The sequence below is a fragment of the Phascolarctos cinereus genome, unplaced genomic scaffold (genome assembly GCF_003287225.1).
Source record: "Phascolarctos cinereus isolate Bilbo 61053 unplaced genomic scaffold, phaCin_HiC Scaffold_2;HRSCAF=192, whole genome shotgun sequence".
Classification (NCBI taxonomy): domain Eukaryota; kingdom Metazoa; phylum Chordata; class Mammalia; order Diprotodontia; family Phascolarctidae; genus Phascolarctos; species Phascolarctos cinereus.
The window spans coordinates 281,162,166-281,180,065 of record NW_027555625.1 but is presented as its reverse complement, the minus strand read 5'-3'; the positions used below and the strand labels follow the sequence as shown (position 1 = coordinate 281,180,065).

Here is a 17,900-nt window from a genome sequence, read left to right as displayed (position 1 = left end):
GGGGTTCACAGAAAACAAAAGGGGGTCAAGAAGAGGTGTGGGACCCCTGCTCAAAGCTGATGGATTCCCTTCAGCTCTTTATCCTCTAGTCAGGGGCTAGCAACCTGTGACAGCCATATACCCTCAACCATGCAATCGAAACAATAACTTGTATTTTTATAGCAATTTGTGTTTTTTAGAGAGATCTTTCATCACAGCAATTCTATGGGCTGGTGACCACAGCTACCCCTCCCCCAGCATGGGCAGGAGACCCAGTGTTCAGTGTGGTCCACTTCTGGCCAAGAGTTCCTTCCCCTTCAGACACCAAAAGGAAAAGGATCAGAAACTTGGTATATTCCTGTTTGTAAACAGTAGAATAGAGGTATACAGCCTGTCTATAAAAATCTGTTCTTTGCAAATCTTAGGATCATAGATTTAGAGTTGGAAGGGACCCTAGAGGTCATTAAACCTAACCCCCTCATTTTACAGATGAAGAAACTGGACCCAAGACAATAGAGAAGTGACTTTATCAGGACTACACAGCTATTAAGCATATGAAGCAAGAGTCCAGCCCTTGTCTTCCTGACTCTCCGGGCCAGCACTCCATCAACTGTACCATGCTTTCTCTCCTCTGTTTCTGGCTGCCTCCTTGTCTCCTCTCTAAAGGGTCTGTGTGCTCTCTCCTCCTGACTCTGGGTCCATCTCTTTCTGGTTTTCTCTGTCTCTTTGTATCTGAGACTTTGGAGGTAAAAATCGAAGAGTCAACTCTGTATGGGAGTCTCTAACTTAGTTCTATGTCTTTGACACTGCCCTTTTCAAGTTTGACAGTCACATCCATCCACTGAAGTCAAGTTTAAAAGCAAATTCCTCTTTGATCAAATGACTAATTCTACCCTTCTGCTCTGAAAGGACCATTTGGGCTCTCTCTCTCTCTCTCTCTCTCTCTCTCTCTCTCTCTCTCTCTCTCTCTCTCTCTCTCTCTCTCTGTCTCCTCTAGGCATCACCCCCGGGTTTGTAGGAGGTCCTGGCTTCATGCTTAAAACAGTCATTGGAGGAGTTGGCTTTGTCAGGCTGTTGTGATGGGTATGGTTAGGAGAGCTTCAAGGATAGAGAATTCCCAGTCCCTGTCACCAGTGTCTTCCCACTCAGTGGGCTCTTCTTTCACCAAACTATGAATTAATGCAATTGAGCCATTGGAAAGTAGCTGAGAAGGATATAGAATAAGGATAGCAGCTTCAGGCACTGAAGCTGGAGTTGGCCAGAGGACAATTCACATTGCCCGTTGCTATGTGTCAGTTTCCAAACTTAGAAGGATCAGAAACCTTGGTCAGTATCATTGTCAAAAGTATCTTTTAAAAATTTTTTTATTAATTAATTTTGATTTATTAGCAATCACTTCCATAAGCTTTTGAGTTTTAAATTTTTCTCCCCTTCCCTCCCCACTACTTTCATACTGCTAGGGGTTGTTTCTGAGGTAATTCATGTTCTTATCTGGAGTTTGTTCTCAATCAATCAGTAAACATTTATTAATCACCTACTGTGTGCTAGGCAGTATGCTAAGAACTGGGGATACAAAAAGAGGCAAAAGACAGTCCTTGCCATCAGAGAGTGACAGTCTAGTGGAGGAGCCAACAAAGCAAGCTATATACTGGATAAATAGGAAATCCTTAACAGAGGGAAGATATTGGAATTAAAGAGGGGTTAGGAGGGGTGGATATGTATTGCAGTGGATAGAGCACCAGCCCTGAAGTCAGGAGGACCTGAGTTTAAATCTGTCCTCAGACCAAACACTTGACACTTACTAGCTGTGTGACCCTGGGCAAGTCACTTAACCCCAACTGCCTAAAAATAAAAAAAAATTTAAAAAAGAGGGGTTAGGGAAGGCTTACTGTGAAATAGACTCTGGGTCCTCCATGCACCTCCTCCCTGCTTATATCGTTATTTCATTATTGTTTTCTATACATTCTGCTCTCAGGAAGATCTTGATTTCATTTGTAAAATGCCCAGCAGGATTATCTGGGTGATTTTTACAAGGTTTTTGTTTTCTATCTTTGTCTTCAGCTGAGGTAATGGACTTCTCACCTCTCCCTTTCCCCTTTTTACCCTAAGGAGGTCTCCAGGGAAGTAAGTAAAGGTGGGACCATACTTTAGTCCAGAGAAGTGATTCTGAGAAGGTCTGAGCAAATTCAATCCTATGTTACTTGGTCACTTCAGAAGTACTTAATCTTCCATTCTGATTGATCTTCAGCTGGCTACGGCTCTGGACACTTATGTTTTAGGTTTCTCTTCTCCTCTTTCTCTTCCCTTAAGCTGCCAAGTGGCCTATCAGCAAATAAGAGTTTCCTATTTAAAGCAACAGTGGGGTGTGGCTTTCAATAAAGCCAAGTCCTTCTATAATGTGAATATCACTCTTTCCCTGCAAAATGTTCTTTTTTTAAAAAAAAAATTTCTGGTTTTCCTGTATCAACTTTTCTTAAAGTAGAATCTAACTGAAAATGAAGTCAACCTGCTTCCTCTCCTCCCCTTTCCCCATCGTCCCATTTGCCTGTCTGCTGGTAGCTTTCCCTCAGTAAGTACTTGGTTATTTTCAAGGCTCTCCTAGCCATAGAGGAAACAATTTTTGGAATCTCTGAATTTTCTCTAAGATCATAGACACTGCTAGGAGGAGACCTTAAAAATATCTTGTCTGACTAATTTACCAAAGAGAAAACTGATTCCCAGAAATACGAAGTGACTTGCCCAAGATCACACAGTTTAGAGCTGAGATTAGACTTTGAATCTCTTGATTTCCAGTCTAGCATTCAGTAACTCAATCAGGCACTTGGTAGGTACTTCCTTGAGGATTCATCGACTAGATTTCTGACACACCTTTGGTCAATATTGTAAGGTTCCCCAGATAACAGGAAGATGAATCTTGTATTTGGAGCAGTTAGAAGACGGGGAGATTCAGTGGTGCCAGCCATCTTAGGAGCTCATGAGTGCCACAGAGGGGTGGGCAGTCCAAGCCATGTTGGCATTGTTCTGGCCAGCTTGCTCTCCTCCATTCAGAGAGCTTTTGTCGGCTCTGACTCCACTGTTGCTACCGTAGCTACAGAAACCCAAAATTTTCCCGCAATGGAGAGAGAACAAGTGCCCTTTCTCTAAAGTCTGCTGTTCATAAAAGCGCAGCTTGAACAGTGGAAATTCTGACTTGTCTCAGATACTAAGGAGACTTTTATAGTTTCAAGTAGCTTGGGGGTTATATTTTAAAAGTTGAATTTCATCACATGTTTTAAGTTTGGGGGGGAAAAGAGACATGATATTTTTAGCAAAAAAAAAAAGCTTTTTTTTTGGTCCTTTTTCCAATTTTTTTTTTCTTTTGCTTCCTTCCCGCCCCCCCCCCCGACTCCCCTTCCCCAAACAGATGTTTCATCTCAATCCTATCCAGGCCTCAGAGCAAAGAATGGCCATCAACCCTGTACTTTCAAGGAGGAAAAAAAAAGATTGAAATTCATTTATCCAAAGGGTATTATTTTTTCCCCCCTTCTTTGCCCCCACACACCTGGTCTGTATGTAAAAGTTGCTGACAGAAAATTGCATTTGGATAGGGAAGAAATAGAGATAGAAAGACAGTTTTATTTAGAGGGAGCCACTAGATTTGAGCTACCCTTGCTCCCAAGCAGAGGAAGAACTTTGGGTTATTTTGGTTTTTAGAAGAGAACGAAAAACTTGACTTTTGTATGGAAGGGAAATGATGCCTAGGAGTGCCTCCAATATTCTTTCTGTCTGTCATTGTCTTGTGGTCTCTGTCTCTCTCTGTCTTTGTTTCTCTTTCTCTGTCTCTCAGTCTCTTTTTCTCTGTTACTTCTCTCTCTTTTTCTTTCTCTCCTACTCCTTCTCTCTCTTCCTCCTCCTTTCCTCTTTTTCTCTGCGCCCCCCCCCTCCCCTGCCCAGGCTAGAAGTATAGTGGTCATTTGTGGTCTGCAAAGCAGGGAGGCTTTGATTTGCTCCATTTCTGACCTGGGCCAGTTGACCCAACCTTGAGCTACCCAATGTAGAGGCTCACCATATTAGTGTTAGAATTAGTGCAGAAGGCAATCTGCTTAATTCCACTGTAGCTCAGAACTGAACTCAAGGCATTCACCAGCTTTAGCCTCCCCAGGATCAAGGATTACAGGTATGTGCTGCCACACCTGCTGAGTGTGTTAATTTTCAATTAGAATTTGGGTGGTATTCTGGATTCAAGTTCTATGTGGGGCTTTATCTGGAGGATGGTATTAGTACTGGCAAGGTCACCTAGACAAAAAAAAATTTTTTTGTCTAATGCCCCAAATTCATAGTTAGGGGTATATTAGCAACCTCTCCTGCATCCCTTGGAAGAGAAGAAGGAGAATAAGAAAAGAAGAGAGACTGAGAATCTGTTCTGCTGTACAACCTCACATGGGTAAAAAAGCATGTCAAGGGAGAGAGCCAAGAAATCCTGCCTTGAAGTCCTATTTGCTAGGAGTTAAATTAAACCATATGATACAGTCATGTCTTTTCTCCCTAGAGTCCAGGCTTTCTTCTTAGCTTTGCCTCCAGATAGGAGGCAGTGTCTCTCCTCTCCTCCCTGCCAAGCTCTGTCATCCCTGAAGGTCAATCAAGGGGGTATCTTTTTTGTTTTTAAAGAGTTTTGGAAGGAAGGTGCATGCTCCATTAATAAACAGAAAGTTGGTTCTACCATCTAGATAATATAAGTTGTTGGGTACCGCAGTTTTGAAGCAAAGGGGTCCTGCCTTATTAACAAACAGAAAACTGATCCCTCAGTATGTTGGCCCATTGATAATTACTTGTACATGTGACTATGTTTGAAACTGGAGCTGAGGGAGTGAGGGGTGATGTCATCCTGTGCCCTGCCTATTCTGAGTATCCTGAAGGTAACTTGGTTGCTTTTGCTGATAGGCTGATAATAGATAACAGGATTATATCCATTATACCATGCTGCCTCCCATGATCTTTGCCACCCCAGCTATGAGGTGCTAATGCTGACTGCTTACATGCAGAATCTCTTGTTTTGGGGATTTAGTATCCTATTCCATGGGTTCCAGACCACTACTTAATTTCTCTAGGCCTGGTTTCCTCATTTTAAAAAAGAATGGGATTGGATTGTTTGATCCTTAAAGTCCCTCCCAGCTCTGATCTTCTATGATTCACTCTGTGTAGAGTGAACTCTTTATTATCTAGAAAAGTGGGTTAACACAAAAGTGAAACAGTCCAAAGTAGTACATGCTCCAAGAGTCCGTTCTGTTCTGCTTGGCATGTGTCGTAAGCTTTTAGTCATTGTTGGCAACAGGCTTACCTTCCTAATTATGTTTGGCTCGGGCAAATGTTAAAATTAACCTTTATTTGCAATGCCAGCCGATAATGGAAGGTGGTTATCCAGAAGTGCTTTGAATACAAGGGGTATGTCAGCCTAGGACTAAAAATTTTTTTAGCTGATAATAAGCCACGTGTCCTGTACAGCATCCAGACACTGGACCAAAAGACCTAACTCATATTAAATCTTACAAAGGGCTTGCCAGCTAATTAACTGGGCTGAGAAGAGGTGTTGCCCATGCACTGACCTCCCTGGCTTCATCCAAATCCTAACTAAAATCCTACCTTCTATAGGAATCCTTACCCAGCCCCTCTTAATTCCAGTGCCTTCCCTTTATCATTTATTTCCAATTTATCTTACATATAGCTTGTTTTCTCTATATTTGTTTTGAATGATGCCTCACTTATAGATTGTAAATTCCTTGCAGGCAGGGATTATATTTCACCTCTCTTTGCCTACCCATTGTTTAGCACAGTGCCTGGCACATAGTAGGTGCTCAATAAGTGTTTATTGATTGATTAATTGGTGTAGTTGAAATATGGTTCTTGTTTGTGAGTGGTGCTAATTTAGCAATAACTGTCTCCAAGCTGTAAACTGTCTTTTCTAAGATGGCCCTAATTAGCCAGTCATTGGACAATGTTGAGATTAGCTGGCTAATGCTGACGTAAGCCAGTTTTTGGACTTTGTGTATTTCATGTTGATTTTAAAAATGGACCAGATTCCTCTTCAACCTCAGAGAATCATAAATTGATCAGACATCCCTGCTGTGCCCAACACCATGCTATGTGAGACATTCAAGAGAAGCCCTTTTCTTCAGGAACATACAGTCTAGCTGGGGAGATGTACCATTCAAGAACTATAAGAAAGAGTATGTAATAAAACCACGTGGTATAGATTTTAGGTGCATTAGAGGGCAAGGAATGGAGAGATCCATGTCACTCAGGATCACCAGGGAAGGTTTCATGAATGAATCAGGGCTTACGCTAGACCTGAACCCCAAAGAATGTGTATAGGGGGTGGCCATGAAGGTAACTTTCCCCATGGGATTTACTTTACTGGTGGGTATTCCAGGAGCGTGGTGGAGGGGGAGGCCACTGAGGTTGTTTGAGTAGCAGTGTTCCCTGTCAATGGTGGTAGCCATCTGGAATAGGGGGGAGGAGGTGGGGGTGTAGGAGTCTGTTTTATTTCAACTCACCTCTTTTTCTTCTGGAGCTGTTTGGGTGGCGCCAGCTGTCAGCAGCTTGAGGCCTGGGTGGGCTTTATGCCATCCCAGTCTCAAACTCCCAGGGCAGATAATGCTATTAGACAGGGTGAATGGTCCATGTGAAGGTGACAATTTATACTCAAATTGTGCTTTCTTCAGAATGAAGTGATAATGTCTCGGATAGCATGTTGCATCCCTATAATGGGCCTTCTGTTATGTCTGATGATCAGAGTCACAGCCCACCACTACAGGTATTTGCTTTTAACTCTCCATAGCTGAAGCTTACACTTTTTCTTTTTCTTTTCTTTCTTCCCCCTTTTCTTTCCTTCCTTCCTTCTTCCTTTAAAGAAAGAATTGGGGGAGGGGAGAGGGAAGAGACTGTCTTTGATCTTGCTGAAGGAAAAAAAAAGTCTGTTCTGTTCAGGCTTTTGGCTAACACAACAAACAGTGTTTAAATTTTAACTTTGCTTAATTAATTAGTAATTCTGTTTAATGCCGTCTGATCTTCATCCAAAAGGTATTTTGAAGCATGAGAACGGAACATCAAAGTGATCTGGGTGAAGATGGTCAAGTAATGCGTTTAATCTGGCAGTTGCTGGGGGTGGAATGGAGCCAGATTGGGAGCTAATGGGAAATAGAGCCCGTAATCTGGTCAGTGTGCATGGTACTGCTTTCTTCATGGCTTGAGTGTGAAAAATGACAAAGGGCAGACTCGGAGAGGTGAGCATGGGTGGGGGTGGAGAACTTTACAGATAGCAAGAATCATCCCTCTCTCCTGTAACACCTTTTATACCCATAATTTGGTTTAAAAAAACAAGCCAACTTGATTATTCTGCCCTTCTTTCTGTGTGTATGTGTTTTTAAAGAATTAAATAAATAAACGCTGCCATGGCATCCACTGTTTATAGTAAATCCCAAATAGCTGCATCAAGATGTGACCTCCTGGGGCTAGGACATGGAAAGGGGAACATGTGGCAGGGGACGAAAGGAACAGGCAGATAATTGGATCTTCCCCTGGCACCAAACTATGGATCTGAATGTTATTGTTCCTTGGAAATAATTTGACCTTGTTGGCACCACAGTGAGCTCCAATTAGCAATTTCCAACAGTCTAATGGATGACTTGTCACTCAGTATTGCTGTCTTATGACTGATGGAGCAAGATTAATTCTGTTTCAGTGGTGATGGTTTTTTTTTGGGGGGGAGGGGATGGTGGTATTGGTGTAGGATTTCTTGTTTTGTTTTTGTTTGGGATTTGTTGGGGTGAGGGGAAAAGTTGGAGTCAGCATGAAAGCATCTTTCTTACATTTTTTGAAACCTCTGCACTCTTTGAACCAGATCAAAATGTTATCTTAATTAATAAGCAGTTCCTGAGAGGGACCAAAATAAATGTCTGGGATGGTTTCAGGATGTTTTCTGTGTCATTTCTGTCAGGTATAGTTAAGCGATGTAACTTGCCAAGGGACAGGGTGAGAGAGTGAAGTCTCTCCTGGACCCTGATGGGATTGGGCTTCCTGGGTGAAGGGGAGCCACTTGATCTCCCCTTGAGTCCCTGTAGTCAGTAGAGGGGCTGGACCAGTTCCTTCACTGTTAGTCAATCAACAAGCATTTATTAAGCACTTACTATGTTCCTGGCACTGAAATGAGGGTTGGGAGTACAAAGAAAGACAAAAACCAGTCCCTGCCCTCGAGGAGTTTAGCATCCTGTGGGGGAGACAAACATGTAAATAAATAGGCACGTGCAAGCTAAATATAGAGTAGGTGGAAGGTAGCCTTAGGGAGGAAGGCTCTAGCAATGGGGCAGGATCTTCTTTAGAAAGTAGCATTTGACCTGTGTCTTGACTATAGGAAGCCAGGGATTCAGGGAGGTGGGGATGAGGAGGGAGAAACTTTCAGGAACTGGGCACAGCCAGTGTTTGTGAATATAAATAAGTAGGTCAGTGTAGGTAGATCAGTGTGTGGAGGGGAGAAAACTGTAAGAAGACAGCTGAGGTAGTATCCTTGTTGGCTAGTTAGAAGTCAAGCCTCTTCCCCCCAGTAGGAACTGCAGTGCTGCCCTAGTGGAGGTGGAATGCCTGCTTCAGTGTATTCAGTTCGGGTCAGGTTAGCCATCAATTAAGGCATGGAAACAGTTCGAAGAGACTTTTCACATCACCAAGTGAAAAGGAAGAAACCAAGAGAACCAGGATTATCTTGTCTCTTCTCTTCTTTCTCTCTTTTTAGGGAGTAGGAGAAGAGGAGGAGAGTGGGAGTAAGGGAAGAGCAATGATAGGGGTTTCTTTCTTTGGGCTTTATCAAAGACAAGTTGAAAGGAGATATTGAACCTGAAGGTAGTTTGCTGATAACTTTCTTTTGAACTTTGGGTTTGGTTTAGATAAGCAGGGGAGGCTTGCATCTCTAGCCAGGACCTCTTCTGAGTTAAGCTAAGCGGGGTGCTTTGAAGACTTGAGCCCTCATCTTTTTTTTTTTAAAGGATGGGGTTTGTCGAGGGAGGGGACTTTGAAGCTAAAAAAAAATTGTTTGCATTTAAACTTGCTGCTTGTCAAGATGGAGCCAGTGTCCCTGTGTGATATTCAGTTAAGGACATTTTTTAAAAATTTAGGGCCCCCTCCCCCCATTCAGAAGGCAAACTCATGGTTTATTATGAGATCAGCCCCATTCCCAGCTTCTGGAATGGGCACACATAAGCATTTTTGAACATTTGAAATGGATGGTCAGGTTTGTCAGGACTTGCCCCAAATTAAGAAAAGCTAGCTTTTGAGGAGAGTGGAGAGGCTTGGGCTTTTCAGCTCATGACTAGAAGTGAAGCCTAGGGAGGTAGCTGTGACATCATGACATTAGTCATTCAGGCCTGAGCTTACATCCCCAATGAGCTCTTGGGGGCAGCATCTCTGTAGTTCCATGTGGAAGGTGGAGTCAAGAGGGTATAGAGCAGGCAGCCTTATTCTGGCCGATTGTGTTGATCAGCCCCAGGTCATAACAGAATTACTCAGCCCTCCTCTAACCTGGCCCAATGACACCCATCCCTCCCCAGGGGGCCAGCTTTGCTGAACAAACTTGATCCTGAGTAGGGTGTTGAATGGAGAAGCAGATGAAGCTAATTGGGTGAGGGCTGAGAAAGGTATAATTTTATAGCTCAGAGAGACTGACAACAGACAGGTCCTCTGAAAATGAACCACCTTACAGGGGTGAAGGGTTCAGATAACATGGAAATTCGTGGCATTGTTAACATTTTATACCATTTTCTCCATTAAGTTATCTCTTATCCTATTCCACCCACCACTCACAGTGAGTAGTGATAGTTTCTTCCTCAATCCCCTTCCCTAACTTTCTTAAAACACGCATCCGGCTTTGCTTGCCACTTCTCTTAGGCACATTTTTGGACCTGTGATTTCATTGGAAGAGTTGGAATAGGAAATCCCCGAAGAAGAAATTCCCTCTATCAATGTATTTTGATCTGCTCTGCAACTTATTTTCTTAGAGAGCTGCCTGGGGACTATGAGAAGTCAAATGACTTCCCGATGATCATCTCATCATTTTGGGTCAGTAAGGATTTGAACTCTTGTCTTCCTAATTCCTCAGCCAGCCATCTCTATCTCCTCCTATGCTTTTAGCTTGCATGTAGTATTGTAGCTATTTGTTAACCATATCCACCTATTAGAATGTAATCTTACTGAAGGCAAGGATTGGATCTTATTTCTTCTGTTTTCCTGCCTACTGATAGGTAATTAGTGTTAGATGAATACTGAGCACTGAGATAGATTTAAGCTCAGTAACCTACCCACTGCATCTGAAAGTATCTCACATCAAGCCCTACTGGGACAAATTTAGTGGATAGAGTGTGACAGTTTCTCCCCCAAGTCATTTTTAGACTTGTCATTTGCATCATCCAATCAATAAATTTCTATTAAGTTTTTTAGAAGAGTTGGAGTTTGCAGTTGGGATTAGGGTCTCCAGCTGGGGCCTTGCTTTGGTCTGTTTTAGGGATTTATTGCTTTTGAACACTAAGGAATTAAGACTCCCTGCTGCCTCTTCCCCCAGGGTGATGAGAAGAGAAGGATAATTTATGTCATACCTGCCTTACTCCTGTTTTTCCCCTACCCTCCCACTCCATTATAAGACTACTCTTGGATGCATAGGGACATTTCAGTTCAATTCAACAATATTTTGTTTCTGCTATAAATATTCTCACATGTGTACCTGCAAACTTCCCAAATCAGTCAAGAACCAGGGTACCAGTTCAAATCCGGCCTCAGACACTTGACGCTTACTAGCTGTGTGACCTTGGGCAAGTCACTTAACCCCATTGCCTAGGCCTCCCCCCCCAAAAAAAGAACCAGGGTGCCAGAGCCTGTCCCCAACCTGTCTGAACTTGGATATAGGGCTAATAATGTCTGCCTACCATCTCTGACATCCTTCTGTTCTCCACCCTTTTCTTTACTGTAGGTATATTCAGCTTTAAATTAATCTGATCTCAAACCCTAGATTCATACTAATTATAAGGTCAAAACTGTGGATTTACTGAAGGATTTCTGTAAACCACAGGAGGAAATCTTTTTTTTTTTTATGAAAAATTACTGACTTACCGAGATAAAAATCATTTGAAGGTCACCTAAATAACTTGATTTAGTTTTGTTTTTGAGGAAAGTATCAAACTTGCTTTCACCAACTTTTAAGATCTCCAATAAAAATTCATTTTATTACGCAGAAAGCATATACCTCAGCTTTGTATTTTGGTAAGGGAAGCAAGATGGAGAGAGAGTGCCCAATGTTAAGAGAAGACAGATAAAATCAGACACAGATAGGGAAAGATGTAGAGTCATGTGGATTGATATTTGGAAGGGAAATGAAAGACACATCAACCCTTTCCTCACACAATGCAATGAGAAAGGAGATGGAATGACATACATAGGAATAGATAGAAACAGACACAGAGAACAGCTTCCATGGAGAACATTCTCTTTTTGTGGCCTTTTAAGCTTGCTATGAAAATATGAAGCTATGCTGGCACACACAGGGAAATCATCTCTTCATACTTCTCTTGTGAGGCAGATTAAATTATGTTAAGGGCTGGAGATTTTGCCCTAAGTGGTATCTGATTTCCATGTAACTTTTTAGAAATATAGCTGTTGTGTAACTTATACAGGTATACTTTTAGTGCGCTTATATTGGTCTATGGCTCTTATTTTTCTAATTTATGGCCCTTTTATTTATTTGTCTCTGTTACTGTCTGTCATTGATTATAAACTCCCAGAGGGTAAGAAGAGCATCTATGCTAGTTTTTCCTATATAGCACCCCCAGCCCCCACCATGTCCAGAAACTCTTCCTAAATACATCTTGATGATTAAAGCAAAAAATGACAATTAAGTGGTAGGGTTTTTTTTTTCATCAAAAAGGACAGAATGAAGGAAGGATTTATTAAGTATCTACTACCATTTTACAAATATTATCTCATTTTATCCTCATAACAGCCTAGGAAGTAGGTGTTATTATTATCCTCATTTTACATATTAGGAAACTAATATGACAGACAAAGGTTAAGTGACTTGCTCTGGGTCACAATGCTAATAAGTGTCTGAGGGTGAATTTGAACTCAGGTCTTCCTGATTCCAGGCCCAGTGTTCAGAAGACAGGTATTATTCTCCCCACAACCTCTAAAATTAAACACACCTTTCCAGACATTCCATATTCACTCACATTTCACATTCACATGTCATCACTTATGATTTGGGCTCAGATCCATGGAACACTAACATCAGCTATCTGGATCTGTTTCCATCCTTTGTCCAATAGCTAGACTGGCTATCACAACCAAGTTTTCAGTCTATTAATCCAGTCTATTAATGGGGTAGTCTATGTGTTTTCTAACATCCTCATGATATGACTTGTTCAATGTCTTTGCATGATATAGTGCCTCTAATATCTTGATACCTGCTTCAGAAGGTGGTCTCTGCTTTGTATGGGAATCCATGAAAGGAATTTACATCATTCTTTCCATTGCACAAACAGCACCTTTCCTCTGAGATAATCCACTTCTCTCTCTCCGTCTCTGTCTCTCTCTCTGTCTCTCTGTCTCTCTCTGTCTCTCTCTCTCTCTCTCTCTCTCTGTGTGTGTGTGTGTGTGTGTGTGTGTGTGTGTGTGTATCTTGCATGTATAGAGTTGTTTGTGTAGTGTCGCTCCCATTAGAACATGAGCAACTTGAGGGTAGGAGCTATGTTGGCCTTTCTTTGTATCTTTAGTACTTAACACAGCACCTGTTGCATAGTACCATTGATGAATGGTTGGCACACCAAGCATTTATAAATGCTTGTTGACAGCATCACTTTCTATTTTGTCAAAAAAAAAAAAGCAGGTGGATATGCTAGTCACTGTGGGCAGCTCTGTAGGGTACCAGTTTGGCCCAGTCTCTATGGATGCTCCAGGTACATAATGAAAAGAATACTAGGCTTAGAGACAGGAAACCAGGATAGAAGAAATACCAGTGCACTTCCAAGAGAGCAGAGTGGTCTGGAAGAGAGGGCACTGATCAGGGTCAGAAGGCTTGGCTCCTGACTTGTTGAGATCTTGGGCAGGTTATTTCCCCTCCTAGGCTTCAATTTCCTAATCTATAAAATGAGGGAGTAGGATTAGCTGATATGTAAAATCCCTTCAAAGCCTAAAATCCTATTTTATCTTCCTCTCTTTGTGACCTTGAGACTTACTTTACTTTCTGAGCCCGTGTCTTTTTTGTTTCTCACAGGGTCATTGTGAGGAAAGCAATTTTTAACCTAAAAGCTCTATCTAGATATGAATCATCATTATTACCACCACCATCATCATGACAAAATTGTGCATATGTGGCTAATCTAGGCAGTCTGATGCTGTCTAGTTCCCCAGATACACTGAACTTCCCTTAGTAACCCATGTGATAGGGGTAATGTCTTTATGACCTTTGGCAGGTATGATAAATCCCATGTGGCTTACTAATAGAACTTAGACACTGAGCCTCCTGAAGCCTCAGTTTCCTTATCTGAGACATGAAGAGTTTGGTTAGTTTATCTCTAATGTCCCTGCCAGCTCTAAGCCTCATATTCCCATGATCCACAGATTCACCAAAATCATTCTTAAACTTCTTTGTCTCTTGACATCTGTGCCATCTCTCTGCTTAATTTTACTTGCCCTAAAACTAACTCAAGAAAATTCTCCCTATTCCTAATGATTCTGGGCTTGGTGAGTAAGCTGGCCTTCACTCTCTCCATTCTGGGTGTGATTTTGTAGATTTTAACCATGTCCCTTTCCACCTGTGTTACTCCATGCTGAAGAACCCATCTGCAAGCTCAGAAGCAGTGCCCATTCATGGATGTGGTAACCCCCTGCCTTCCAATCTTGGGGAAGTTTAGATAGAACTATTGATTGCTCAATGTTCTGAAGCTTTCCACATCCAGCCTTGTTTGTAATAGTTAGGTAGAACTGATTCAAAAGTAATACTGCCTGATTTCCTTCTGTCTAGCTGCCTCATTTCTTGAGGGTCTGGGATGTCTTCCCCACATATTAGCTGACTCTCAAAGTTGTTATCGACCACCATCACCCAAATTACTCTTTCTAGTGCCTCAGGTTTGCTCCCCATGGGAGGAGTCAGCTTGATCAAGAGAGGCAGAAGGGTGTAGTGGGGTCTAGGACTGGGGATCAGAAGACTGGAGTTTTAATGCTGGTGTGGCTGCTAACTTATTGTGTGACAGTTCCCTTGCAACTTCTCTGTACTCAATTTCCTTATCTGTGAAATGGGGATAATGATGCCTGTCTTGTGGAGATTGTGAGGAGGAAATGAGATACCATTTTGAAAAAACAAAACAAAACAAAACACCATTAAGTATTTTTCAAATGTAATGTAGCATTCTTGCTTGTAGATGAGACAGATGGTCAGTTTTATTATTACAATGTTGCATATTAACACATAAATAATATTATATCATAATAAGCACTTATCTACCATGTTCCAGGCACTATGCTAAGTGCTAGGGGATACAAAGAAAGGCAAAAGATAGTTTCTACTTTCAGGGAGCTCACAGTCTAGTAGGAGAGGTAACATGAAAATAAATATTCTAAGACTGGTCTGAAAGGGAAAGTATAAAGATTAAGGAAAATCAGATAGCAGGAATAAAAATATTTGGCACAGTGTGCTATAATGGGTAACATTTTAGATGTGCTGGAAACTAAAATCTTATGTGGCCACTGTGATTTTGGAGTAGAGCAGATAAAAGAGTGGTGTGGCATCTGAGACATGTGATTGTGGGAGAAAGCTTTGGTGCCCTCCTGGGACCTCATTTGGACTGGTCATATGTAATGACATCAATATGAGGTCATCTGGCCCTCCCACTCCTCTTCCCATTAGGTCTTAAAAGGAACTATCTATGCACAGAGGAAAAGGGTAGTCTTTAGCAGAAAGGACAGAAAGTGCCCTGGGTGAAGGGCGAATCAATGACAGGGCTCTTCTGGCATGGAGTACTCCAGCTCACTCAAGACATGCATTGTGTGTTGTGTGTGTCTGTGTTCTTATGTGCCCACACTTTCCCCTAACACTGTTGAACTCTGTGAGTCCCTGCCCTCTCCCATGGACATGAATTATACATAGATGCATGAGGAGGCTGTGTATTTTGCAAAGTGTCCTTTTTTGCAGACCCTAGGCAGTTGTAAGTGGGCTATTTCCTGTTGCCTCTGGGCTATGAAGACTACTCTCCCTCTCTCCCTTCCCTCCCTCCTTTGAGTCCCCTCTTTTACTGCATGGATGTTGCCTCAGACAAACTGAGACCTGGGAAAGTCCTTAGCTTAAAAAGGCCAAGGTCTCCCACTGTATCTGAGGCCATCCCCAGTCGTCCTGACCTATGTCTTGCCACTGGACTCAAATGATTGGAGGAGAGAGTGAGGCTGATGACTTTGCACAGCCCTGCCTCACTAAAATCCAATTCACTTGCAAATTAAGACATCACTGTCCTGAGGTCATCTGTCCTCTTTGAGAGTGAAAGACAAACAACAATAATTTTACTATATTTAAGAAATCCATCCCTGTCCTAGGTTTTCTTGTGACTGCAAATCAAGTCTATTAAGAAATGCCAGAGGGTGGTTGGGAACAACATAGGGAAATGGTCTATTAAAAGCTAAATCCTTTGGGTGGGATGCTGGGAGATATCAATTTTCTAAGCAAAATGGGAATGACAGAGGCATTTTTGTAAGTTCATCTTCACTAAGGTAGAGGTGAGCTCTCTGAAGCTCAGAGAAATCACTTCAAGGTATAATATAAAAAGCTATGGACCTGACTCTGCAGCTTACTAACTGTCAATAAGTCTATAAACAATTATTAAGATATTGTAATAAGCCCTGGGATACAAAGAAAGGTAAAAGACAGTCCCTTGAGGAAGTTACAATCAAGTGGGGGACAGAAGATTCAAGTAACTATGTACAAACAAGTTATTTATAGGAAAATTGGAAATAATTAACAGAGGGAAGGCATTGGAATTAAGGGGGATCAGGAAAGGCTTCCTGTAGAAGGTATAATTTTGACTGGGACTTGAAGGAAGCCAGGGAAGCTGGAAGGCAAAGATGAGGAGGGAGAGCATTCCAGGCGTGGGAGACAGCCCAAGAAAATGCCCAGAGTTGGAAGATGGAGTATCTAGTTTGAAGAACTGCAAGGAGGTCAGCGTCACTGGATCTCAGAGTATATGTAGCCTTAGACTAGTTACTCCATTTTTCTAGGCTGGGCTGTTTCCTTTGTAAAATGAGAGTGTTGGACTAACTGATCTTAAGGCCCTTTACATCTAAAAATACTATGATCTTATGAATTTGCTGTAAAATGAGAGTTAGAGATAGGAAAATCCCAGCACTTGGGCAGGAATCAGTGGCCAATATCTTTGGCATGATTAGCTGGTCAAGGACCGTGAATTTGCAGAATCCAACTTTCCTCTTGGTCATCAGTCAGTGTATGGTTTTTGCTGTACACACAAATCTTCTGAGAGTCTCCTTGTCAACTTTTCTCTCTTACCAATTTGCAGTGTCTTTGCCTCCGGAGAAGACAGATGGGCCAGGGAGTGGAGATGAAAAGAAGGCCGAGAAAGACAGTGAATCTTGCCCCAGCTCCAAGAAACAGCTGAAATTTGAAGTAAGTTTCCTCTTCCCTGGGTATTGGGCTGAGGCTTAAGCTCTGGCCCCTAGGTGGGGGTGGGGGGTGGGTGGGTAGAGGGAAGCAAAAACCAAAAACCTCCTTATTCATACTTTGACATGCTTGTGAAAGAGGGGAACTCTTAGGACAGCTAGGTTGCACAGTGGTTAGAGCTCTGGCCTTGGAGTCAGGAGGACCTGAGTTCAAATCCGGCCTTAGACACTTGACACTTGCTAGCTGTGTGACCCTGGGCAAGTCACTTAACTCCAATTGCCTCACCAAAAAGCAAAAAAAAAAAAAGAGAGAGAGAGAGAAAGAGAAAGAGAGAAAGACAGAGGGGAACTCTTGCCAATCCCAACCACTAGAGAAACCAGGGCTGTTACCTGTGCTAATACCCCTTTAAATTGGCTCCTAAAAGCTCCCTCTTCTGCCAAGTTACTAGAGGCCTTTCATCAGTTTGTGTGAGCTTTCTAACGTGGTTTAAGCCCCCCAAATGAAAAAAATCTATCTTCTTACACTGTTTACTCTTGGCCCTAGCTGCCATTGGACACCAATTTTTGCCTAAGGTGTTTCCTAATTAGATAAATACTAGAGGGGGCCCTATTAGGCAGAAGGCACAAAATCATAGCATTGGAAAGGACCTTAGAATTTATCTGGTTCGAACTATACCTGAATGAGAATCCTTTTCTACAACCCATCCACGAATGGTTATCCATCCTTTGCTTAAGATGGGAGACCCATTAACTCTTACTGTCTTTATACAGGTGGCTCCTAGGTTTCAATGTACAATCCAAATTCCTTTCCTGGACTCCAATCCTATATGGCCAGCTGTGTGCTGGACAGCTCCGCCTCTGCGTCTCTTAGGCATCTCAAGCTCAACTTGTCTAAAACAGAATTCTACCTTCTAACTCCTCCAAATTATATTTCTATTGAGGGTGCCACTATTCTTCTAGTTATCCAGGATTTGAACCTTGAAATAATCTTCTACTCCTCCTTCCATTTCATCCCAATCCTTCATATCCAATCAGCTGCCAAGTTGTGTCCATTTCGTCTTCATATTTCTCTAATCTGTCCCTTTTTCTCCACATATGAGGCCACTCCTTTGATTCAGGCCATTACCACATTTCTTTCTTTAGTTTCCTAATTGGTCTCCCTGCTCCCAGACTCCCTCCTTTCTAGTCCATAGTCTGCACTGCTGCCAAATTCATCTTCCCAAAGCACAGGTCTGATGATGTCACTCCCTTTTTCA

The 17,900-nt window shown here is 42.2% G+C and overlaps 1 protein-coding gene across 3 annotated transcripts in view; it reads left to right on the top strand.

Annotated features, from left to right (window-relative positions):
• The window catches only part of NKD1 (NKD inhibitor of Wnt signaling pathway 1), a 119,831-nt gene that overhangs the window by 84,083 nt on the left and 17,848 nt on the right, over window positions 1-17,900 (top strand). For all 3 annotated transcript variants that reach the window (XM_020985156.2, XM_020985155.2, XM_020985157.2), the window contains one exon: window positions 16,545-16,651. In XM_020985156.2, coding sequence (XP_020840815.1) covers window positions 16,545-16,651 — 107 coding nt within the window. The remainder of the gene's footprint in view (window positions 1-16,544; window positions 16,652-17,900) is intronic.